We start from the raw sequence: 27601 nt of genomic DNA, 5'->3' as shown, positions 1-27601 counted from the left end.
CTAAGCAGAGATAAGCAATTTGATTTATTGCTTTTGGACACAATAACTTTGATTCCGAGTGAGTGGTAAGCAATTTGATTGCTTGATGCTTTACAAAACGATGAGTAATTAATGAGGGGACATCATCCTCAATGTTGGCTTGTTTGTGTTGTTCAGGAAGGATCGTTGCTCAGAAAAGATGCTGTATTTCCATAAAAACACCACTCCATTTATAAGAAGTTGTGGCTGACACCAAGAGAAGTTCACAGCTTAAAATTTTTGTTCTACTTTTATATTCTTGAGAAAATAACACCAGCAGAATATAGCTTATTGGATTTTTATTTTTTCATAATTCAAGGAAAATATGAAACATTCATGAACCTTGTAATTGTAATGCAAGATAAATCTAAAATATTTATTGAGACACAAACAGAATAAAAAAAAAATAAGTAGGCTACCTGTTGAGACTTTTTTTTTTAGGTGCATGCCTTGGTTCTTGTCCCAACTAATAAATGTGTAAACTTCCCTTGCATGTCAGCATCACCTGACAGGTAGATACCTGGCTTTCTGCTGTTATAATTAGTCACTTTATGCTGTACCCACAGAATAATTTGCTTGAAAATACAGCAGAAATGCCCTAAGAAAGCAACAAGTAGGCCTACACGATTACAATTATACAACTGTTATTGCACATTCAACAAATATAATAAATTAGATTTTGATATTCCAATAAGTGGAAAAGTTCAATAAATTGAATTTACCTGTCACTTACAGACTGGGATTGTTTAAAACAGTGTTCAGTTTCTATAAATTCCACTTAAAACCTTTTTAATTTCATGTACCTAACCAGTATATAATATTTAACAATTTATATATTACTTTAACAATCAAATAGTCTCTAAAACTATAAAGAATAGAGTTACATTGGCCTTGTCATTATGTATTAGGTTATTATACTTTCCTTTGATATATTTTCTTAAATAATTAATTATACAAAATATTTACAATTTCTTTAAATTTGTTTAAATATACTGAATATATACAGTTGACTACATTGAATATATTATACAGTTTACTATACTGATTATATTATACAATTTACTATACTCATATATAATTTACTATACTGAATATACACAGTTTACTGAATATATACAATTTCTTTTATGGTTAACTATACAGTAAACAATTTCTTAAATAGCTTAAAATATCATTTTTTCTGTAATAGTTTGTGATAAACAGAATTATGTTAAAATTAAAGCTTCAAATATTTTCAAAACAATTTTCGACATCACAAAGTGTACGTTTGGTTATTATTGAGGTAAAATGCATTCTGAGCACATGTCTATTTTTGCCCGCTAACCTACGGTATGATACATATATACATGAAAGACTAAACATAATAAAAAAAAATATCAACATTTAAGAAGTAGAAAGCTTCAAAAGATTGCTAGCACCTCCTACACCATGAGCAGAGGGGAGGGGAATTTGATAACCTGGGGATTTTTTTGATTAAACCCAGATAGTTAAAGATAGGTTGCCACTTGCAAAATCGTTCGAGCAGTCGACAAGGGTTGTCGCATATTTATTCCTTTGTAAGTAATGGGAGCTTTTACAAGACACTAATATTAATTTCATACAGATCAAAGTAATCAACTGAAATTCCATAGACTTCTTCGTTCTACTAATCTAAATAATGCATACAAATTTCATACAGATCGGATGATAACATTTGCCCATAGAGCGTTCACATGAGTCAACAAAGTGAAACATGGACCATAACTCTAAAGGTAATGAACAGAAAATGTTGATATTAAATAGGCTTCTTCGTCTCACTATCGTAAACAACACATATAAATTTCAAAATGATCAGATAATAAATGTAGTCCGTAGAGTGTCCACAAGAAATCGTGGACGACTGATAGACGGAGGCGACGGTAATATACGCCTATGATCGTATAAAAATGAACCAGCCATTGTTGGCTTCAAGCAGATTCAATTTAGGCTAGAAAGTTTCAATTATTAGTAAATTACTAACTGAGCAAAATAATAATTAAAATTGAGTATTGGTATAAAATGCATGGCTACATGTATAATACAATATAACTACCAGCCTCTCCATTTCATTACATATAACAATGTCACAAGTTTAAATCACAGTCTCTTTCTCACAGTGCTCAACTAAATAAGTTAAATCAATATAGCCTGCAGTATAAAAACTAAACGAATTGTTTACCGGTATATATATACACAATATGCACAGATGGTTTACTGTTTTATATACATATATCATATATTTTGACACAATGATATAATACATCAGAAATTCAGAAGTTATAATTCTACGTTTTATCTGTCGTCTTCACTTCTTTTTTTAAAGCTTCATACTTATTGTGTAGTTTATCAAAATTAACTAATGAACCAACAACACTAGGAGATTTGGATGCAGATGGACTTTCTACTTCTGGTGGGGCTTGTGGTTTCATTCTGAAATTATTATAATACATGGGATGAATCTTTACTTGAAATCAATAGTCTAAATTTAAATCAAAAATCAATAGAACCTCAGTAATTAAGTATAATCAGTCTGAAGGGTTCAATATGAACGAAACTAGTAACTGCACACAGGGATAACTGGTTGTCTCAACTATTTTATCTAATTTATCAAATAAAGGAGTCTGTTATCAGTGATTTAAAACAATAATTCACTTACTGGCCTGTTTGATTAAGTCTTGCTTTCTGTATAAGTTTTATTATTGTTTTGTTAGTTGTCATTTCTTCTGGTAGTAATCCTTGTAATGTTCTTGTGTTTAAATCATTTCCTTCGTATGCCTTAAATATATAATATTGTAAATGTAGCTATAAATATATACATCCACTGTAAATATAACGAACAATGCAGGAGAACTGTACAAAAAAATACAACCAAATGATACAACTAGAAGTAATTAATGGAAATGTTGAAATTAAATATGCTTCTTTGTCTCACTAACATAAACAACATATAATATACATATTTTAAAAAAATCAGATAATAAATGTACCCTGTAGAGGGCAATATACAACTACATTTCCATGTGGGCGTGTGAAAATACAATGCAGACAGTATAATAGGCAGATTTAGCTCTTGCATAATGCATCTTTAATTACATACGCTGCTTCGTTAAACAGGTGCTGGTCCAGAAAAAAATACTCCTGTTAGAAGTTAAGTTAGAAGTTAAAAGCTATGCTGGTAAAGGTACACAATAAAACAAAATATATGGCCACATAATAAGTCATCTGTAAAACCAAACTCACCAAGAGTACTTCAACAGATTTACGTCTTCCCATCTTACAAGCTAAATGTAAGGGACTTAATCCATCATCATTTTGAACGTTTAAACATGAAATGTCTGCTGCTAACAAGTTCTTTATAATAGGTAAATTATCTCCCCCTTGTATTGTGTAATGTAAGGCGTTATTACCATTAAACAGATTCACAGCACAAACATGACTTATCAAAGAATCTGAAAAATAACGAAATATTCCAAAATGTAAAAGCGCTACAGAAAGTGAAGTTAGAAGAGTATTTAATGAAGTGATAGGAAACATGGTTATTAATAAAAACTGTTTCACCCAAGCATCAACTTAACAGGAAATTGTTTCGATGTTAATTATCAAATAAACACACCACTTGTGATGCTATGATGTGAATTGTCAGTTGTTGTATGTGAACAAACCAGAAGGACGTGTGGTGATAGCTTGTCTTAATGCTATACATTAACATATGACTAGGTGAAGTCGTTGGATCGAAGGCTATTATAGCTTATGCTCAGAGAAAGCGGTGCTAGCTTATTTATTGACAGTGACTGGCAGTTCCTCTGTGTTAATTAATGGCCAAAAGATTTGCACTTCAGTTTGTGAATGGTTGAAACCATTTTAATACAGAATAGTATACAAATATGTAATGGCTGGAAATTCTTTAATTTACCCTCTGTTGAGAGATTTGAATAGATATTGAAGATACTTACCATGAAATATTTGAAGGCCTTTAGGTTTTTGTACATCTTGTAATAATACTCTTAGTGTTTTATCATTTGTAGTTTCTTGTACTTTTATTTCAGACCTATGTAGAGATAGAAATATCCTTTACTAAAATACTACACATAAAAAGAAAATAACTACATGTTTATAAGTTTAATAAATTTGTCCAGAAACCAATTAAATATTTTAAATGAAAAGATGTCTACTGTTCTTGCTACAGAATGTCATATTGCACATGCTCTTAAAATTAATAAGTATTTTTACAAGTTGTCATCTTTTAACTTACATATCATCTAAAGATGGTGATATATCACCACTATGTTGTAGATCAGCACCTCCTATATTTACTTCTGTTGATTGGTTAAAATTACCACTTACTAGAGATACATTTTCACCTAAAATTAAAGAGGACAATTTAAAGGTGAAAGTATTCTAAGCTGAGCAACTGGTTGACACTTCAATTGGAATATTGTGTCATAACATTACTTATGAACCAGCACGGACGTCACATTACTCACAATATTAAACCTAAGAGTGATAATAATATATGTTTGTTCTACACTGTTTTACTCTTAAATTTTCTACACAAGTTATAACTTACCATCATCAGATTTAAATATCTTATTGTTTCGTTTAAAAGCCCAGGTATGATCTAACACACCCGAATCAGCATCTGAATCATCCCCACTGTAAAACAATAAATTATATCGTTACAACATCTTCTGTTGGAGGGGGAACCAAGTACTCTAAAATCTCTGGTTTTAGATGCATATGGTCAGAACAATTATAAGTAAATTTCTATGAAGGATCAAGTCTAAATCAAGCGACAAGTAACACTGCTTAAAGATGCATTATTAAATAGTTAAAAAATAGATAATGAAAAAAATGAATATGTCATTCAAATCAATTTAATCCATGTAGCATCAGTTGTTTAATATTGTAGCAACAGTACTTGACAATTAAGACTAAGTCTCAATTATCTATTTCATCGTTAAATTTTCAATTGTTGCAGGTGTTCAAATCCATTTAAATCTCGATTATAGGCTTAATAAATATCTAAATAATAGTTTATATAACATTTGACGCCAAAACAAAGACCTGAAATGGGAAGATTTAGCTCTGACATAGATCATTTTTAACAATTGAAGTTTTGAATGTCATTTAGAAGATGTAATTTAATTAAATTAAATTTTCTGGCACAAACTTCTTTAATTTAGTCTAGTGGTGGGTGGTTGATTATTCAGTTATTTTAAAAGACAGATTTATAAGTCAATAGTTAGGGCAATTTCTATCATCAAAGATTCAAACTATTGAAAAACAGAAGTATGTCATTCCCAAAAATCTACACATATATTTGACAGTAAACAATGTGTACGACTCATACATAATCCTAAAATATCATGACTTCAGCAATAGATTGGCAAAAATGTCTCAGATTTTGCATGCAATCCCATTGGACCATTCCTGATATAACTGTATATTCTATTCGTTGCAAATTGATCACTATTTTTACCGACTGAAATAGAACTAATACGTTCTAATGTCTGTGTACATTTCAGTTTCAATATTTATATAAATCTACCTGTCATCTGCAGGCATATTAGAATAAATAGCAGAATCTAGTAATATCTTAACCATCTGAAGACGGCCATGATGACAGGCCACCATTAACGGTGTGTCACCTTGCTTAGTTCGTAGATTGTGGTCAAATCTTGGCTGTAAACATAAGAGGTATATATATATATATTTACTAGATCATATTGAAATCACATGATTGGGTGACAGCTATATGACTTACAAACCAGGATAGATTGTTGTTTTTGCTATAATAATAAATGTCAGAATAAATGAGAGTGGTTTGTGTAGAAAAATGCTTTAATATGAATAGAAATTTCGTTCATATCTGCAATATAATTACGTAACCCATAAATAAATATTCTAATATATTATTAATCTCTATGGCTGTAATGTAATTTTCATTTATGAATTAATGAAAAAATCACAAATGGTTTCTCAAGAAAATTTGATATTTTCAAACTTATGGTTAAAAAAATTAGCAGTAAAAGAACTATTCTCATAGATCTCTATGACAAAACAAGGGGTTTCTCTACTAATAGCAGTATATAGATAATATTATAACTACTTACTAGCCAAACTTTCTGTAGTAAACTTGGTGCTTTTTTTGATTTATCTGATATGAGCCTCATCACATGTTTAGTATGTTGTTCACGATGCGATTCAATTAACATTCTTACACCCTCATATTCACAACATGTAAACAACAAACCCTGATTATCTAATAATGCTGTTGTAGCCCCATAATTTAACAACAGTTGTACCATCTTACTAAAACCTGTATAAACATAAATACTCATAATTACTCAGATCTTCATTTCTCTAATGACACTCTCATGAAAACAAAAATATAACGACCCAATGGTTGATCTGTATTGGCCTTTTTACAATGAAGGCTTTCAATTAAAAATCGACATGCATTTATTCAGGACTATGGAGTACAATATGTGACCTACCTTTCTCAGCGGCAACTTGTAGAGCTGTTTTATTTTCTGAATCAACTGAGTTAATATCTACTTTCTTTCTCGTACCACCATGATATGATGTTATGTCTTCTGAGTTGTTAGTTTTACAGAAATTAACTAGATGTTCCATTATATGATAATGTCCCATTCTAGCTGCTACATGTAACACTGTGGCCCCTGTAACACCATGACGTTTTCTGATATCTCCTCCTTTCTATTTAAAAAAAACAACCAATATCATTACTACGAATGAAAATATACACGCAAAGACATAACTCTTATTTTATTTTTTTCAGTTTAGAAAGATTAAAGAGGTATTAGGGCTATTCGACTTAATGTGATTTGACTAAATAATTATATCAGTGGAAGTTCAAATTACACTGTATGCAATATTTGAGATAAATCAGACAATTCATGCAAATTATTTAATTGTTTTCAATACGTAAACCAGTGTTTGAGAGTGATAATGTCATTTTAAGATGAAAGAGAGAATGTTACTTGCTAGTGAATAGAATTACCTCAAGTAAAAGTTTCAGTACATCTAAATGTCCATTTTCAACGGCTAAATACATTGGCCAATTTCCAGTGCCAGTCTACAATTTAAAATTGTATAAAATATTATGAAATGTTAATACCATTTCAATATACAACTCTTGTCTGTAACACAAACCCCCAGAAGAAGTTATCATGACTACCTTCAATTCAAGTGTTGATAATAAGTAATTAGATGATGAGAACAGTTGATCATCCGTGATTTGAAGATGAGGATAGATGATTATCCATAATTAGATGATGAGAACAGTTGATCATCCGTAATTAGATGAGAACAGTTGATCATCTGTAATTAGTTGATGAGAACAGATGATCATCCATAATTAGATGATGAGAACAGTTGATCATCCATAATTAGATGATGAGAACAGATTATCATTCATAATTAGATGATGAGAACAGATGATAATCAGTAATTAGATTATGAAAACAGTTGATAATCAGCAATTAGATTATAAAATAAGTTGATAATCAGCAATTAGAATAATTAAATACGACATGCTTTTTCAGAAAAAATGAAATCTAAATTTTCACACAAAATAACACAAAAACTGTATGTGACACTTTGAGTATTTATGGAGGTAAAGTTTATACTATAAATAAAGATAATGATAATAAAAGTACCTTGGGATTAATACAGTCACCTTCATCTAATAAAACAAACAACTCTTCAGCATCACCATTGAAAGCACATGATAGCAATGTTGGTGTCACTATTTCATCTTGTCGCCTGTTAAATACATATCATAATTTTAAATAAAAAATATTGACACTACTATTTAATTTTAAAAGCTCAAATTTATTTTTTTTTTTCTCATTTCACAGGCAAGACTAACTGCAGGCAACTGATATTAGCCATATGTGGTTATACAATCGGTGACACATTCAGTCATTCATCAAGAAAACAGACTTACTTGTCATAAGCAGCTTTTAATTTGACATGTATAGATGACTTTTTTGACATTCTTAAAGCTTTATGTAATCCCTGCAAAAAAATTACACAAGTTAAAGATGAATTAGTGCTATGGAGGTTTTCATGTATTGATTGATAAATAATTATCCATTTGACGTGATTTCGCAACTGGGATGTACAAAACTTCAAAGCCATTGCTGCGATATAGGCATTTAAATTTTTTAGTGGTTCAACAAAAGCTTATAAAATATAACTTTAGGTCAGTACTTGGATGTTAGTGGGAGCGACAGCCAGAAAATTGCCACATATTATCTATAATTGGTAATGTTTTGGAGAATGAAGTTTAAATGTATATCTTTAGATTTTTGTCATAGAGAATGATTGGAATGAAATATGAATACTTACTGTATAAGCTACAGGGAAGAAATCAAAAAATAGATCAACTATTGGTTCATGATTATTGAAGACAGCATAGTGTAGGGGCAGATGACCCTTCATATCACTTATAGCAGGATTAGCACCTTGTCTAAAATATAATAAATAATTCTCAAATAATTTCATTAACCAATTTCAATAAATGAAGATATGATGTCATCTTGAATGATCTGGTCTGTTTAAACATACATTATGCAAGAGCTGAATCTGCCTATTGTAGGTCTTTCTTTAGGCCTGAAATGTTGTATAAACTATTAATTAGACATTAATTAACGTATCCAGACCATAATCAACTCTCGATGTCAACGCTAGCCTGCGATAATTGTTGGATTATGATCCGATTGGCTGCATAACTTTTCTTCTCGATTTAACGATTAAATGGATAATCAAGACTATGATTTTTGTCGTACCGACTTTAGTAATGATGACAGAGGCTATGCGGAACTTTCGATCGCTTATTTCACGGTTTATAGTGGATCAATTTGACTGAAATTTTCAGCAAATTGCCTTTACATTATCTAGTTTTTAACTATTATAGTGAGAACTGCCAACTCGTTATCTAATCTCCCATAATGTATCTTTAAGAGAGTAACAAGTATATAGAAGATAGCAAGTTGAGTTTCAAAAATAAATGCTAGACCTGAAATGGCGTTTTATCATTGAATATAAACATAAGAATTGAAATGTTGATCTATAATGGTATAAAATGAAAAATATTGGTTTGACAAATGTCAACCTGAATAAATAAATATACAAAGAAACTATATAAAATATGTTAAGTATTAAATTAGTTCTATAATTGGCAGAATATTCTATTAATGAAAGTAGCACATTAAACAAAAGAATCATCTCACTTACAATAACAGTAGTTGACAACATGATCTATAACCATTCTGTGCCGCAATAGCTAAAGCTGTCATACCAGTCTATTCAAATAAAAAAAAAACGGAAACTGACTCCAAGAATGGGTTATATCAGTTCAGAGAACAATAAACTAAGATTTAAATGTAAATGTTTAATACAAATGAAATCTAAAGTATATAGAAGGATGGAAAAGTCTGTTTAACACTTGAACACAACACACTTTCAGGTAAGGCATAATTAAGACTTTGAAAACAAAAGAATTTCAGTTGCTGTAGTAAATGACAGTAGCTGTATTAATCAGTATTAACATGACAGTTATTATACACTTACTTGACAATGTTGAGCATTTATAGTCGTTTTATTTACAGCTAAAAGACGACTCATTGTTTCCACTTGATTGGCTACTGCTGCTGCCATTATTAGTGTATTATTATCATTATCTACAGTATATAAATCTGTAATCAATATATCTGATGATTCTATGGTACCCTGTAATTATAAATAACAATCATCTGGTGAATAGCCTGTAAAATAGTTTGAATCTATTGGGAAATCTGAACAAAGTATACTCTTTTTGTTACCCCTTAGTAACAGCTAATTATATATAATTCCTATACAGTTAGTGTGATTCCCACAAACTGATCACAAAAATACAGATCCTTAGTCAGCTCAAAAAAGATTAAATATGATTAAATTTTCAAAAATTCTTGATTACCTGGTACATCATTTGAAATAGTTTTTCATGAAATGTAAGAGGAAACCTGCCAAATCCATTTCAATTCTTAATCCAGACCGTATGAAATAAAGGAGGAACCTGTGTTTAACACCATTCAAACCTTAATCAAGACTACATGATATATTTAGGAGACACACACTTTCTTTTTCATATTTAGAGGGGTGTTATTCAGCAATAGACATTATTATTTAGGGTTTTAAAAGAACTTATTTTATTGTGTAAAGTTCAAATCGAGCTGGGATTCCTTCTTCAATAACCAGAGCATTGCTGCGACGATCGCGAATACACATTCCTAAGTGGTTGGATGCCAGGCAACGAAACATATGGCCACAGCAACTTAATCATCCGAGCGGTCGACAAGGGCTGTCACACATTTATTCTTTTGTAGATAATTGGGGGCATTTATTTACAAGACAATTTCATACAGATCAGATTAAAATTTTCGTCGTTTGAGGGTTCACACGGTTCTACAAACTGAAACAAGTGCCTTAACTCTGGAAGTAATTTACAGAAATTGTTGAAATTCAATAGGATTCTTCATTTCACAAATTTAAATCTATAGGCTTCTTCGTGTCACTAATTTAAATGATGCATATAAATTCCATACAGATCGGATGATAACTTTTGTTGTTAGAGCGTTCACAAGGTTCAACAAAGTGAAACACGGGCCATAACTCCAGAAGAAATTAACGAAAATTATTGAAATTAAATAGGCTTCTTCATCTCACTAAAGTAAACAACATATATCAATTTCAAAACAATCAGATGATAAATGTAGGCTGTAGAGTGTTCACAAGAAATTGTGGACGACAGATGGGGGCGACGGAAATATACGACCACATTTCCATGTTGGCGTATAAAAATGCTTGAGTTCAAGTCACTGGTAAATAAATTATGAAAGATAATGTTATTCAGATATCTCCAATAAAATATTTTTAAAAAGAATAGGAAATTAGTCTTATTGCGGTGTGATCGTCATTTGTGCAAAAATTCTTGAAGATATTTGTCAATAAAGAATTTTGAGTTGAGGAAGATCATTGAGTACAAAAATGAAAAAAGTACACTGTAATATTTATACGTAGTTAATCGCCTTGCTGAAACAGAGGGGTGTTATTATTCAATCGACAGTGTCTCTAATTGACCAATCAAAATGTAAGATCCCCTCCCCAAGCATATTACAATGGGTAACAGACCTCTTTTACACTCTGACTTAAATTATCCAGTCTTTTCTTTCTGTTATATTTTATTATTTCACAAGAATCATCAGGACCAATGCATGCAGGGACATCATCTGGTCTACGCCCTTCATGATCTTCAACATTAACATCTGCACCACGACGTATCAAACACCTGAAATAAGCAAAGATAGGCTGCCAAGCAACGAAAACATACATCCAAAGCAGGTAAGTCGTCCGAGCAGTCAACAAGGGTTGTTACATATTTATTGTAAGTAATTAAAAAGATACTCAAAACTGATTAAGAGTAACAACCCATAAAGTATTTATTAGAAATAATTAACATTTGATGGGCTTCTAGTTCTTCCAGATGCAAACATTTATTATAAAAAAACATCTAGCCTACCAGTAACAGTGATAGATTTAGCTGTTTGAGTTATTGGAAATCATTGAAAATCAATAGGCTTTATATAACATAAAAACTGTGTATTAATTTCAAGTCAATCGGAAAACAACTCTAACCACTAGGTGTGTAAAAATAAAGGCACTCGAAAAAATAAATTTATAATAATGAGTATCTACAAGATTGTTCGAAAATATCAAGGGCATAACTCTGGCAGTAATTATTAGAAATCACTGAAAATCAATTGGTTTTGTGACCATAAACACGGTGTATGAATTTCAAGTCAATCAGATGACAACTTTAGCCTCTAGCTCATCCACAAGCAATTGTGCAAGTGGACCGACTGGACAGAGAGACAGGGATGAGGACAATATACAACCACATTTCAATGTGAGTGTATAAAAATCTTTAATTTTGTGGCCTACGGTATTGATTATGTGAGGGTTTGTTAGGGTCACTGTTTTAATACAACATCCTACTGATAGCAACTTTATCCCATAACAACAATTATGGGGAGACCATGGAAACAGTATGAATTAAGGTGTTTTGAAAAGAATATTTAAAAAATTGACAAGTCATGGTAATTACAGAAGTATTACTTACTCTACACTTTTTCTATGATTACCCTCAACAGCATAATGTAAAGCATATCTACCATTATGAGGATTAGATTTATTAGGATTGGCACCAAACAGACACATTAACACCTAGAAAAAAAAACTACATTATTACATTATATATAGTACCATATATAGATATAGTGTTCTAAACACTACCACCACAGCTTTTTTTACTATAATAAATCTGGAATGGCTCCTTTCTATAAAGTTTCATTACAGTTGCCCATAGATTACTCATTCTTTATAACAACATTACTCCTCCTTTATATACAACTTTATTATAGTTGCCCATGGATTCCTCAACCTTTATATACAAAAAGACTGTAGAATAGATAAAAATATGATAATGTTAACTTACATCACAGAGAACACTATTTCCAGCTGTAGCTGTTAACATGAGTGGTGTCATACCATCGGCATTACATAATTCTATATCAGCATGTTGTATTTTAACTAATGCCATTATTAATGGTAATTGACATAATCCTTCATTACAGGCTATATGTAGTAGAAAATCCCCATTACTATCACATTCTGTATTTACATTAAAATCAAACGTCTGAAGAAAAAAATAAACCACATCAAAATATCAAATTTCACAATGAATAAATATCCAGATTTTTAAGTATTAACAACCTTTAGAATTAGACAAAAAATCACTTTTAGATAAAATCATCAGTGAGGCTTATGTCCCCTGTCTCAATCTCAAAAGATATTGAAAAATCACTAAATACTGAAAAATCAACAGTAATTACCTAAAGAAACCTAAATACCGAAATATTGAAAAATTATGGACCCATTGGGTTCAACTGCTCCAAGCCTGGTGCATTAATTTCAAGTCAATTAGATGATAACTTTAGCCTTTAGCTGAAAGACGGATGGATGCACTGATGGACTAATAGGTGTGACAAAAATACACAACAATATTTAAAAGTGGATGTATAAAAAGGGGAAGCAAGCTAATTAATCTCTAATTAATATAGAATTGATGAGCTTACTTGTAATCTCTTCTGAATATCATCAAAGTTTTTAGGATTTTTAGCAAGAGAAAAGATGATGTCTTTATCTTGTCGACTGGGGTCTAGTAACGTTCTATTTGTGATGTTGGTATCACGATGATATTTTGGTGGTAAAAGACGTTTTATCTTTGGACAATATGTGACCTGATCAGCTGTACAACCTTAAAAAAAAGTTTTCAAAAAACCTCACTATATCTGACAAAATATTCATATGAAGGGCATGTGTCTGACAGGCTACAGAGTATGCTACAGAGAATGTTTGACAGTGCTACAGAAAGAATGTTTGATAGCTACAGACTGTGTAATATTGAACTCAGAGAAGTTTGTTTTTGTATATTTGACATGGCCACAAATTGTTTTATTGCAATACAGATCAAGTGTATTTGGGCTACAGATTGTGTTTGATGACACTACAGAGTATGCTTGACTGAGTATGTTTGCTAGGGCTACAGAGTGTGTTTATTTCAGATAGAACCTAAAGCTGTATAAGTGTACAGCACTGAACATGTGTAGATAGTGACACATTGGAAACATACTGGATGGAATGGGATTTATTTTCAAAAATTTCACTCATTTTGAGACTAACTTAAGTTATATAATATGTGTAATACAAGGTGGGTTTTAGCCCAGACAGCAGTAGTTCTGTTTATGATTATTGGAATTTCAACTGAGGTCTTTCTTTTGGCCTCAATGGTATATAAATTATTAACTAGACATGTATTCACTGACAAGCCCATAATCAATTCTCTAGACCATGAAATGGTCGTGGTTTAGATGGATTAAAACACGATCGCCATTTAATAATTCAATTTAGAAACGGATAACCAGGAATTTTTTTTTATTATCGTAATATTGGTAGCCATGAAAATTGAGACTAAGCAATACAGAAACATCCAATGTTCTTAGCTTCACTCGGAATAAAGTAATTTAACTGAAATTCTCAATATTTTTTATTATCTATCTTTAAGCCAATATATTGAGAACTGTCAGCTCTTTATCTAAATATTATATTAGACATCTTCAGTGTGAAAATGCATATATTTAATTGACGCGTATATTATCTCCCTGATAATGTCTGTCTACTACATCGTTAACACTGTTCATCACTTGCATTTTGCATACCAATAGTTCATTGGCCAATCACGCTATTTTACCGAGATTTCGCCGAATAGTTTGGATGCAGCTATGGCGGGTGTGGCGCCAGGCAGGGTAAGCTTACTCTTTCGGACACCTGTTACCACTGTTTGTCGTGTATTTTGTACACGGTGAACAGTCCATTTGCTGATTACACTATTTTGCCTTATTACACTATTTTGCCTATACCGTTTTTTTAGGACTTCGAATTTTGTCTAATGGTTTGGATTGTTCGTACTTGGTTTTATTTTATTTATATTTACCTGTCATCCATTTCTTTGAACATTTATTGGACAAAATTTAATGAAAATCCGCAACATCAAGTCACAAAATTTCTTGAAATCTGTTCTATTTAGAGAAAGTATTTGTTAATATTTAATGAATAGCGTTTTTATGTCTACAAATAAGCTGGTTGTCAAAGGAAGTATTTTTGTTTTATAACCACTCACATTAAATATTAAAGTTGCTAAATACTTTCTGTCAATTTATCGAGGATAGCAACATTATTTCCGTCAATGTTGAGAATCAACTGAATTAATGAAAATTCTGGCATGCAAATGTTTTAATGGAATATAAATCGTTGTATTTTTGATCTTTAAGATTACTGCATTTGAAAAACAGCCAGTGTCAAGAACATTGACAGAAAACGTTGAATTAAAAAACATTTCCATTAAGTTGTGGTTCTCCTTTCCATTTGAAGCCATTTTACCAAGACCATTGAATACTAGCATCACCACATATGACAAACTAATTTCACCAGAGGTAATTTTTTTATGTGGATGAAAAGATGCGATCGTCAGCTTTTCATGCAATGTGAAAATGACCGAATTGAGGTTAGCAGGCTTTTAGTTTTACATTCTCGGCCCTCAAACTGTTGATATTTATTATTTCTGGCTACAGATGTGCCTGCAAACACAATTAAATGGAAATGAAGTAACATGTAAACCTAGTGCTAACGTCATATTCTTTGACGACTGTATGTTTATAAAAAATATTTCCACCAATACGTTTGTTTTTGTGGTTTGTACTTGTTTTGTAAAACTAAGAGAAAATATTTAACTCCTTGTGTTTGTAAAATACATGTCTGAATTGTTAAAAACACAAATTGAAAAACCTGTCCTCATATACTTGGTGGGTGCTATACCCATCAACACCTAACATCAGCACAGATCTAAAGGTCAAAAAAAACAAAACACCTAAAGTGTAGCAAAAATAACTAGCAATAAATGGGATTTTTCATATTTTATCAAAACATTTCTTGCATTCTATTCATAATGTCATAATGCATCTTTAACCAATTAAACTGAATAACATAATCAGTTATGTAGCTCATTGACATAGACTACATGTAGGTCACCAAGACATCTGATGGTAACTTAACGTTTCTGACGCATGTCTTGGTAACTAATACTCTATTACAGTATTAGCAAAATATACAATAATGTTCACATATACATATATAGAGAGAAATGGGGTAAGTCCACTTAACACAAGCTGGGTCATTTCGTGACAAACATATGGTTCAATTTTATTTCAATAATTCACTTACGCATAGGGATTTTAGCTATGGAGGAAACCGGAGGATCCAGAGCAAACCCATGAGGTTGGACAGGTGATCCTACGTTCATGTACAAGCAGGGAATCAAAACCACATCACTTGATTCAATGACAGACCATGTGATGCTACATGCACGCAACCTCCTGCTGTCCTTTATATTTTCACCGTGCAAAAATTGTATGTATGTATTGTTATCAGGTTGTGATATGATAAATAGTCATGGACACTTAATTGACATGCTTTGAGAGTATGTTCACAGATGAAGAACTTGTCGCCCCAACAGAACCCACTGAGCTGCACTTGCGACACGCAATAGCGCCATACACATGGGAGGGATTCATTGTCAAATTTGACACTTCAAGGAAGGGTTGATGAAAACTGCCGCGTGCTGGTTTATCCTATCCATGTTTGAATTTCACTGATAGGCGCGCTTGTGTTTGGAGGCGTATAAATGAGCGTCATTCTAACGTTAACGTCAGACAGCATGACAGATTCGGGCATCGGTCTGTTATGGTGTGGAGAGGTATCACCATGACTGGCAGAACGAATTTGCATATTGTTCAAGCAAGGGGCACTGGTGTTTACTACTGTGACCACATCCTGGCACTAATAGTTCTGCCCTTTGCTGAACGTGCAGGTCGACGTTTCATCTTTCAAGATGATAATGCCCGTTCCCACTGCGCTCGTGTCGTGAATGACTACCTCCAGCATCACCATATTGTCCATATGCCTTGACCAGCCATGAGTTCTGACCTTTCCCCTATAGAGCATGTCTGGGACATAATCGGGAGACGTGTTCGTCGATGTCAACGTCAACCCGCAACACTGCAAGAATTGGCCGTGGCACTGCAAGAGGAGTGGGTCAGATTGACACAAATCGTGATTGGACGGTTGATTAGGAGCATGCCACGATGAATTGCTGAATGTATGAGGATTGGTGGAGCAATTACTCATTATTAAGACAAAAATCAAAAACGTCCATTTTCACTTTTGACAGTGTATCTCTTTGTGTGTGAAATGGGGCCGTCAGATAAGTCACTCATATGAACTGTTTATGTTCATGTGTAGGCAATTGGCTTGTTATTAACATACACTGGTTATCTCTAATAAAAACAGCAGTGCATTCTGAATATCCCCTACATTTTTTGAAGAGTATAGAAGGATAACTCGTGTTTCCCTTTTGTGTTCGTCACTTCCTTTTGTAGAAACCTTCACTACGCGATATCCATCTATCGTAGCAATGATCTCTGTGTTAAAATTATATCTGGAACGTGTTTAATGAGTTCTATCACATATGAGATAATGACTGACATCAATATTGTCCTTTAATCAAAGTTAAATGACCTAACATTTCTAAAGCAATGAAATTATAATTTAGCTGTTCTAGTTGTATCTGATCTTTACTAAACCAGAGTAAACTAAGCATTGTAAGCAGTTTAAAGTAAATTGGCTTTACATTGGCTGAGAATAAATAAACTATGATAATTATTAGCAAGACAGATACTATAAAATATATTATTTTATGTTTTTGTTAATTTGTCATCTCTACATTTCCAACAACTGAATAGGAATAATTTAAAATATTACCTGTCATGTTTTCTGTTATATTTATAAAAATTGGAACTGTATTTATAACATCGAATACTTGACTAAAGTTATTATTGTTAACTAACATAAGACATCATATAGTCCAGTCTCTCAATATACAGTGTAAGCTTTTTTTTCTTCTTTATTCTTTCTATCACACAAATCTGTTTTGATATGAATTGATCAATAACAGAATTTCTCTTTGTTAAATTTGACACTCCATTTAACTCATGTTACTTTTCTATTTAAAAGTTTTAAAATAAAAATAGGCCTACATAAGCCTAAAATAAACACTGCATTGTATAAATCATTTGATCTTCGTATGCTGCTGCCATATACTGAATGTGCATGAACTTGAGAAAATCCTGTTGTAATATGCTACAGTGGTGTAAATCCTATACTCTAGGGCCCAATTATTAATAATTTGACTATAAATTATAGACCTTATTCTTCATATCTATATTACCATTCATAATATAAATAGAACACGTCTGCAAATGTACATAGCCCAATTTGTAAGAACACCAACAACAGTCTAGATATGTACACACTACATTTACTGGTATTATGTTCATAGTTTATGACCCCTCAGAGTTTAACCTCTTTCATAATACTGGCAACTAAAGAAGGTCACATCTTCATGAATTATTGCAAAAAAAATGTCAAACATAATTTATTACACAACACACTCATTACATAACATCTAAAACTAAATTATGTAACTTCTAAAACAATGCGTTATTAAAAGAATTAATTGCTGACCAATTAAGAGGTACATTGAAGATTTTGCTCAGTTAGATAAAAAAAAATGCATGTAACTTAAAAATTGAATCACTGCTATGTAATTCTACTGAATATTTTTGCTAGATAATAATATCACTGCTATTTTATCAATAGTATTGATTACCCCAGGACTTCCACTTTGTTCATGTTTATGGTACGATATCGTGAATTCTTGTGTCTACACCACTTTGTCAGAATGGTACATAAAAATGTTGACTAAGTATTAAAATTTTAATCTTAGTATAATAAAGTTCTATTTATTAATGAAATATTCCTTTTGAGGCATTGTGAGCTATTCAAATAGCTTTTATTATCAAAATGTTGTCTTTGGTTAAAGACAAATGAAGAGTTGAAATGGCCCAAGATCTCTACCACAGACTTAAAAAATACACTGACCTTGATAATTTGAAGTTGTATAATACACAAAGCCAAAATAAATAGATGACACAGTGACACATATTTTAATTGCACATTTATCTTTTTTAAAGGTATGAAGCAATAAAACTTAGTCTAAGCAGAAAATGTTGACGATTGAACTAAGTCAAGGTTTTGAAGTACCTGGTAGTGAAATTATACACTAAGTTTCATCACTCTCCATCAGTTAGAATTAAAGTTATCTTGTCACAAAACATGGACCAGAAAATGTTAATCATTGAATTCAGTCAAGACATTCACCTAATGAACATCTCTACACCAAGTTTAAACAGCAGAGTTGTTGTGTTCCAAAGTCTTGACCAATCAAACTGCTTATTGCTACTTAGCCTAAGCAGAAAATTTTCATCATCAAACTTAGTCAATGTATTGATATAATGAATTTGTACTCTGTATTTCTTCAATTAGAACCAAAGTTATCGTGTTCCAAAGTCTCAACCAATCAAATTGTTTATCTCTGCTTAGTCGTAGTAGAAAATGCGCATGATCGTACACTGTCAAGGTATTGATATAATGAAACTATACACCAAGTTTCATCACTCTCACTTAATTAGAACAAAAGATATCGTGTCCCAAATCATCAATCATCAAATTGCTTATCTCTGCTTAGCCTAAGCAGAAAATGCTCAGCCTAAGCAGAAAATGCTCATCTTCGAACTCCACCAAGGCATTGACCTAATACACCAAGTTTGAACACCCTAGCTCAATTAGAAGGAGAGTTATTGTGTTCCAAAGTCTCGACCAATCAAATTGCTCTGCTTACCCTGAGCAGAAAATGCTCATTAATGAACTTAGTCAAGGTATTGATGTGATGAAACTATACACCAAGTTTCATCGCTCTCACTTAATTAAAACCAAAGTTGTTGTGTCCCAGAGCCTCAACCAATCAAATTGCTTATCTCTGCTTAACCTAAGCAGAAAATGCTCATCTTCGAACTCCATCAAGGCATTGACCTAATAAACACCTACACCAAGTTTGAAGATTCTAGCTCAATTAGTAGGAGAGTTACTGTGTCCCAAAACGTTTGACGGACGGACAGACCCATTTTAATAGTCCCCTGCTTTCTTTGAATTGTAATCATTTACTGTATCATCTAATTAATTACCATGTTGTTTTGTGGGGTTTTATATTTGACTATATCATTGATTCACAAGGTAATTACTCTATACTTTATTGTATGTTAGAGAATAAAATGAATATTGAATGAATCGATCACATTTTAAAGCATCAATTTTGTTTGCAGTGAGCTAAATAAAATCTCGAAGCATGATATATAAACTCTTTATTTGACCAGTAGTCAGTACTTATCTCCATATATTACCATATTTATATCGGTTATCATTTCTTGTTGGTAAACTACTTCAATAACAATATATTTGTATTCCTGACATGCTTATCTACCGATAAATAGAATGCACAGTATCCTATAGAATGAATTCAGCCCTCGAACTGATAAGATCATATCTTAAACATAGAGGACAATGTATTATTATTGGTAATTAAAAATCTAAATCTAAATATTCTTACATTGAAAATGGAAAAACAGATTATCTTATTTTTTATCTTGAAAATTCAGTTATTAAAAGTTAATAATAAAAAATCAATTACAACAATTTCCTAATATCACCATCAAATATCAGCACAATATTTGATTCTAACATAGGTATGGAAGCCCATGTCAATAATCTTTGTAAATCTTGCTTTTATCATATTATCGTAGACTAAAACACCACTGTCTGGGCAAAGATTCCCTCATAGAACACCACGTGTTCTTCTCTATTAGCCTGGATCTTCCAGAAAAGTAGGACGATAAACCCCATTTTATTTCATTTCATTTCATTTTTTTAATCACACATAAACCTTAAAATGATCTTAAATTAATGCAAATTTTGAATGGTCATCAAGCATGATAACTACTGAGATAAATAATCTGAATATTTATTATATACTTACCATGTTTATCTCGTATCTTAGGGGATACACCAGTTTGGATGAGATATAAGACAGACTCTGTATTTCTTGATAAACAGGCCAGATGTAACATACTGCTTCCATTTTCAAACTGTTGATCCACCCCTGCTCAAATAAAATAATTCTAGTAAAAAGAAGAATATCATGTTAACCGGTTAACTGTTAACATAACCTTTTCATTCAGGACATAATAATTACATGGTTAATTGCTGGTTAATTAAGATTTATGGGGAGATAATTTTATGTTTGAAAAGAAGAGCAAATTCTGTTTTGGACATCAACAATTTATTTTGTTTCTGTTTCTTCTAAACATAATTAAAATATAATAAAAACATTAGTAAAAATACTTTGTTGGGATACAAGATATACTACTCCAGATTAGTCACATCAATTCAATATCTTTCAACAATATAATATGTTGTGTAGGTTTTTGAGAAACATAAAGATTATCCTGTTAATTTCAAAGACTGTCTGTAATTATGTCTTTTTAAAATGTTCTGTACTGGGAAGTTTAGTTTTAAAACCTGGTTTCTTATTATAAGGGCTATTCTAGGGTTTGGACTTTGGTAGAAAAATTACATTATTTTACTTATCAATAGTAGTGATGACATAAGTGTTTTGGGCTAAAAAAAAACTCCCCCAAATCCTGGCAACCAAAATTAAATTCCTCCAGCACCAAAGGCAAATGTATCTAGATGAGCTACATGTATCTATACAACTTTATTATCTCAACCATCACACCATTGGAGTACGACCCAAGTGTTAACAAGATTTTACATAATTAACAAATGAATCTTTTTGGCATGTATGAAAAACCAATTTTACAATATTAGCAATAATCTATTGATAAAATAATAGACCAATCCACATGATGTATGTGAATGAAAATAGATACTTCATCATGGAATTTGCTTCTTAATCCAAAGGTTCTAGAAGAAATTAAAAGTGAACATAAAGATCCCTTCATCCCTAGTAGTGGGCACTCTGCTTCTTAAAGGAAGAAGGCTGACTTAAAGGAGGGGACAATGCATTCTCACAAGTCTTTCAATGACAATCCGCAAATAAGATGCATGTTGATTGGGCTAATCCTAGTCAAACAATACCAGCAAGTTGGAATAAAATCAGCTTTAAAAAACAAGGTTCCAATGACAAGCCGGGCTACCATAAATAATTGATGAGTGACTCTGAATTTTGATAATTTAATTTCCACCTGGGAAATACAATAGAATCTAAACCAGAGTCTCGATTTGAACCTGAAATTCACAGGTTTATCATCAGTGACAGTTATAAATAAATGAACCTAGCTTGATCCCTAATTTCAACCAACATATGTACACACACTGTTTGTCTTATCTATATTCTTCAATGAGAAAATAACATGCTGAGATAAATTACTATTAATAGTGGAGTGTCATATTTCAGTTTATCAAACTTTATTAAGAAATATAATGTAGCCTCATTGAAGGCTTCAAGTATCAAATGGGATGGGGATGCCATGCCATGTAAAGGGGGACATCTGGTGTTAATTTTAGCATTATTTTCAAGCACATTAATCTGAGAAATTATAGGTTGCCAGACAATGAATCATATGCAAACAGCAGCTATATAGAGAGAGAAATGGGGTTTGACGTCCACTCGATACAAACTAGGTCATTTTGGGACTAACATATGGTTCAATTTTATTTCAATAATAGGGGTCTTTAGCAGTGGGAGGAAACCAGAGGAGCCGAAGAAAACCCACGAGGTTAGACAGGCGACCATACTTCTAGCCACGTACAACCTGGGAAATCGAAGCCACACTAGTTGAATCAATGACAGACCTTATGATACAATGCGCACACGCTAACCATTTGGCTATCCAACCCCCCAGCAGCTACATTGTAAGAACAGTCCATAAAGGTTGCCCCATTGGTATAGTTGAGGTGTGATTAAAGATTGGCTGCCAAGCAATGAAATATGCCCTGCATAATTAACCTGAGCAGAAAACGTTCATTATGTTTAGCCCAAGCATTCACCTACATGTATTAAACACCCACACCAAAATGTGTAACTAAAAGTTTGACAAGACAAATTGACAGACAGACAAACCCATTTAAACAGTCCCTTGCTTTCTTGAAAAGGCGGGGAACAACAATGAGCTTGATTCCCACAATTTGGTGAATTATGTGTATATGTTGAATTAGAAACTTTAACCTCATTACATCTAAAGAGAGAGAGAGAGAGAGAGAGAGAGAGAGAGAGAGAGAGAGAAATGGGGTTCAACATCCACTTTACACAAATGAGGTTATTTTGGGACTAACTTATGGTTCAATTTTAATACAATAATTCACTAGCAGGTAAGAGTCTTTAGCACACGATAATTTAGTATGCATTTTTATTTTATGTCTCATTAATTATTTACTAAATTAAAGTCTTGATGCACCATTTGCATTTTCGCTAAAATATCAAATTTTTTCTCACTGCTTAATATGTACTCAGCATGATTACTGAAATTTCAATTGATAAAAACTTTGTAAATACTGAATGTAATTAAACCATTTCTGACCGATATTCTCATTAGAGATTCAACTTTCCCAATATTGTAGTTTTCGGGGAATGCCTATAGCGCTAAATAAAGCATCACAGCCTTTAAACTGTACATTCTCATTCTCTGGAATAGATAGTTTCTCAATTATTGCCTTCAAAAAGTTATAAAATTTACAAATGTTACTAAATTTTTTTGGTGTTTGTAACATAGACAAAAAAGGTAAGAGAAAGAGAGAAATGGGGTTTAACATCCACTCGACACAAACTAGGTCATTTCGGGACTAACATAGGGTTCAATTTTATTTCAATAATTCGCTTGCTCGTAGGGGTCTTTAGAAGTGGGAGAAAACCGGAGGACCCGGAGAAAACCCAGGAGTTTGGACAGGCGACCCTACTTCTTGTCACGTACAACCGGGGATTCGAAACCACGCCAGTTGACTCAATGACAAGCCTTATTATACAGCGCGCACGTGCTAACCATTTGGCCATCTAACCCCCCTACAAAAAGGGTGATGCAGAAGTTAAGAAATATACTTACTGATCAGACGAAGCTGTATAAGACAATCCAATAAGTGAATGGGACCACAAACAATGGCTTGGCGTCCTAAATCAGACACAGTTCCATTACGCAACACTGTCGTCTGAACACCTGAATTCTGTAGATGATCTCGAAGCTCATTTTTACCTGGCCACAAGGAAGCAAAATCTACCAACGCATCTCCATTTTTGTAAGGATGAAATGAAAGACCCGGAGTCCAAAATATATTTCCAGGATCCTCATTACCTTCTGCCTGATATATCTCGGTAACGCGAGAATTCTCCACAGCCTTTAATCGTTGTTCCTCTAGCTTCAATATGTCAGCATTGATAGTTTCATCAAGAAAAACGTGCGAATGATACAACTTACAACTACACTCAAGATCATCTCTATTAGCTGGTATCGGGGTCGGACCTATCTTCCCTTTCGATTTTATTTTTTTCTTCGTTGACATTGAGCTTGTGCTGGCAGAAGACTTCAATTTTTTTGAATCTCCTATCAATATCTTTTCATATTTATTTTGCATATCCGGATTACAAATATTATGTTTATAACCATCTGCTCGAATCTGGGTCATATTTCGGTTTACATTTGTGTGACTACCTGGGCGGTAAATTTGATATCTTCCTGAAGCAGACGGTAATACTTGAACTGTTTCTATAAAATCTGAGTTGGTTTCAAACACATCACGTCTGCTTGTCACTCTAAGTGATTGGGTGAATGCAGCATCTCTAGACACGTCCTGTGAAACATTCTGTCTATAAAAAATACCAGTACTATACAATGGTTTGTTGGAAGGGTTGTCAGTCTTAAATGATGGCGATGGAAAGCAGGCGTTGGGAGCATAGGAAAACATAGCGGCATCAAAAACACTGGACTGAATGAGCTAGTAATGTTCTATTACTCAAAAAACATTAAAATGTTTCATTCACTAAATTGTTCACTTAGATTTATCACAGAAATATTTGTGTTAAATATACCTACTACATTTATATTAAAAATAAATTAAAATTTGACAAAGACGATATGAACATGTCATGGTACATTTTGTGGTTTAGACACTCACTCTTTGTATTCTGCGACATTTAATTCATCAGTGCTTGCAAATCAACAGCTTTATAAATAACACCGTTTCTTCATTATTTTTGATCAGGACAATTCAAATAAAAAAGTAAGAAAAGTAAGAAAGTAAGAAAAATTATGTGGAGATTCTATTAATTAAATCAGATCCAATTTCTTAAATAATGTCATCAGATCGAGCTAATTTGAAGATCTGTAAAACTTTAATAATAGCGGAGATGTGAGCAGGAGCAGGGAATAAACAGATGATGCTACATGAACTTGCGGTGTCATATAGATATGCTGTTTCATATTTCATTGCAAACTGATTTTAATGTATTTGAAGTTAAGGTTACAGTCCTATTTATCTTCTCTTTAAATCTCCATTTTCCCCTTAGATTATGCTGATTATCTTCAGAGTGCTTTCTATTGGAATGTAATTTAAAGGAATGTAAGGGATAACTGGGTGGAAATTGTGCACCAGCAGTGAGGTAGAAATGACTTCTGGGAAAATGTTGCACAAAATGTTTAATAATTTGCCTGATCATTTATCAGCATAAGTGTCACTGAATGAACAATGTTTTACAAAAGTTGAAATATATGATGTTTACAAGCTTGGAAATCAATAAATATTTTCTGCAGGAATGGAGTCATTTTCTGGTGATGAAGAATAGTGAATAATCCTATCTTACAACTAGGTACTTCCAGGTCTTCTTTTAGTGTTAAGATTTACAACTACACAGCACACAATTTACCCTTTGTTTCAGGAACAATTATCTGAAAATCAGAAAATACATTTTAGTTATAGGTTGGTCAAAGTCTGTCATTCAATTACGCAGTCAAACATTACACAGTCAAACATTACACAGTAAAAAAACAACATACATGTAAAAAGATTATTTTTAATTTATACTTCACTGAAAGAATGTATGTTAAGGTGTGCTCAATTGTCAGTCCGGTAATTGATTGACACAGAATTGATTCCTGTCAAAGTTCTGCAAGTTCTATAGTGTCATTAGTGTGACAGAATCATGACATAATTAAACAGTTCTGCTATGGTGATTGGTCAAGCTAGTGTAATATTCAGTTGGTGCAAGCCTTGTTGTTGCCTGAAGTTCTTATGTTTACTTGATTGACACCTTCTAAAAGATTGAGATAATTCAATTCCAGAACTTTTGAGTATGCCTGATATATTCCTAAACAGAAACACTGAATCATTTTGCTATGAAATACATGGAAGATGATACGATATGAAAACTTTTTAATTTTAAGAACTCAAGTACGCATTTATGGCATTCACAAGGTCTTTATAAAACAGAAAAGGGGGGAAGATAAGGTTGTGCAACGTTGAATATCAACAGGGTTTCTCTTTCTCTTCTCATAGCCCCAATGTTTCATGCCCAATTTCTAAAAAAAAAAAAATCAATTAAAAATTGTAGTCTGAAACAGAAGGTCTTAGAACACTGAATACCAATCTTCAATGTTTCACACTAATTTTGTAAAAAAATTAATGCATTACAAACTGTATAACCTTTATCAAGTTTACAAGGTTTTTGGAATGCTGATTATCGATAGGGTTCATCCTCTCTCGACCCCAATGCTTTATCCAAAAAAAGTATGTTTAAAACCAAAGTCTGGGCTATACAAAAGCCAAGGAAGGTTGTGTAAATCTGAATATCAATAAGCACTGTCCTCTCATGACCCAAATGTTTCACACTAAATTTGAAAAAAAAAATAGTTAAAAATTGTAGTCTCCATTGCCCTGCAGTAAGGCTATTAGATAAAACATTAATTACTAGGTTAAGGGTTATAATTATGTCCTGCATTCTGCTCCCACACTCGACAGCACAAGACAGGACATTCCCAAATCACAGCTAGGGTGGCATGATTTACTAAAATCCACCAAAATCCCACACTATTTCAACTCATATCACAATTATTTATATTGATATTTGATAATATACCATTCTTTATAACAAATTGTCATTTCAAATTTAAAATAGTATTTTTTTTTTTGTGTCCAAAGGCCACTCAATGCGATTTCCAAGCAAGTTTGGAAGTTGTAACCAATCCACTCTATTTCAAATCATATCATAATTTTTATCAATATTTGATAATATACCATTCTTTATGCCAAATTGGCATTTTAAATTGAAAACTGTAGTGTTTATGTGTGAAAAATGCCATTCAAAATGTTATATCCAAGCCAAGGGGCATAACTCATGTATCTTACAAAAAATCGCATTTTAAGGGGCTTTTTAAGACAAAAATGTTACGGTTTTAAATTAAAAATGACAATTTGGTATGAAGAATGGTATATTATTATCAAATATTGATAGGCCTATATATTATTGTGGTTTGGATAAATTGTGCTACCACAATTAATCACAGAGAGCGCAACACATCCCTGCATATCCACAAATCTATTATTATCCTGCAATTATCTATTAATCATCTATCATTTATAGATTCACTCTCCTCTCTACTATGAAACAACTAAAATAGAAATCATATGACAACGAAAAAAATGGTAGGATTAGGTAACCCAGTTTTGTCATTTGTCAATTGATCCTGAATGTCACATACACTATTTTTATGACAATTTCGTGAACGTTTTTGGCTATTGGTCTGTGACAACAGTTTTCCCTGGAAAATTATTAATATTTTCAAGCAGATAACCAAGTAATTTACCAAAATTTCTAAATTTTACCAAGTTATAAGTTGAATTAGTGGGTGTTACAATTCAATCAACA

At 32.3% G+C, this 27601-nt stretch overlaps 1 protein-coding gene across 2 annotated transcripts; it reads right to left on the bottom strand.

Annotated features, from left to right (window-relative positions):
- Positions 1-302: 302 nt before the first annotated feature.
- On the bottom strand, positions 303-27601 carry LOC126831891 (serine/threonine-protein phosphatase 6 regulatory ankyrin repeat subunit B). Of its 2 annotated transcripts, none has more exons than XM_050562543.2 (22): positions 27540-27601; positions 23790-25625; positions 20708-20830; positions 13239-13420; positions 12599-12799; positions 12224-12327; positions 11236-11392; positions 9637-9795; positions 9301-9368; positions 8413-8533; positions 8009-8079; positions 7719-7824; positions 7061-7135; positions 6534-6756; positions 6150-6355; positions 5585-5718; positions 4604-4689; positions 4289-4397; positions 3990-4084; positions 3277-3485; positions 2693-2811; positions 303-2466 (listed from the first exon to the last, which is right to left on the bottom strand). In XM_050562543.2, the coding sequence occupies exons 2-22, from the start codon at positions 24643-24645 to the stop codon at positions 2322-2324; spliced, it is 3549 nt and encodes a 1182-aa protein (XP_050418500.1). In that variant the 5' UTR covers positions 24646-25625; positions 27540-27601; the 3' UTR covers positions 303-2321. The 2 variants fall into 2 exon arrangements, with proteins under 2 accessions (XP_050418500.1, XP_050418501.1); XM_050562544.2 differs by having other exon boundaries at positions 27559-27601.

Source organism: Patella vulgata, chromosome 9 (assembly GCF_932274485.2).
Source record: "Patella vulgata chromosome 9, xgPatVulg1.2, whole genome shotgun sequence".
Taxonomy (NCBI): Eukaryota; Metazoa; Mollusca; class Gastropoda; family Patellidae; genus Patella; species Patella vulgata.
The sequence above is the reverse complement of the archived record's forward strand: the minus strand, read 5'-3'. Positions and strand labels throughout refer to the sequence as shown.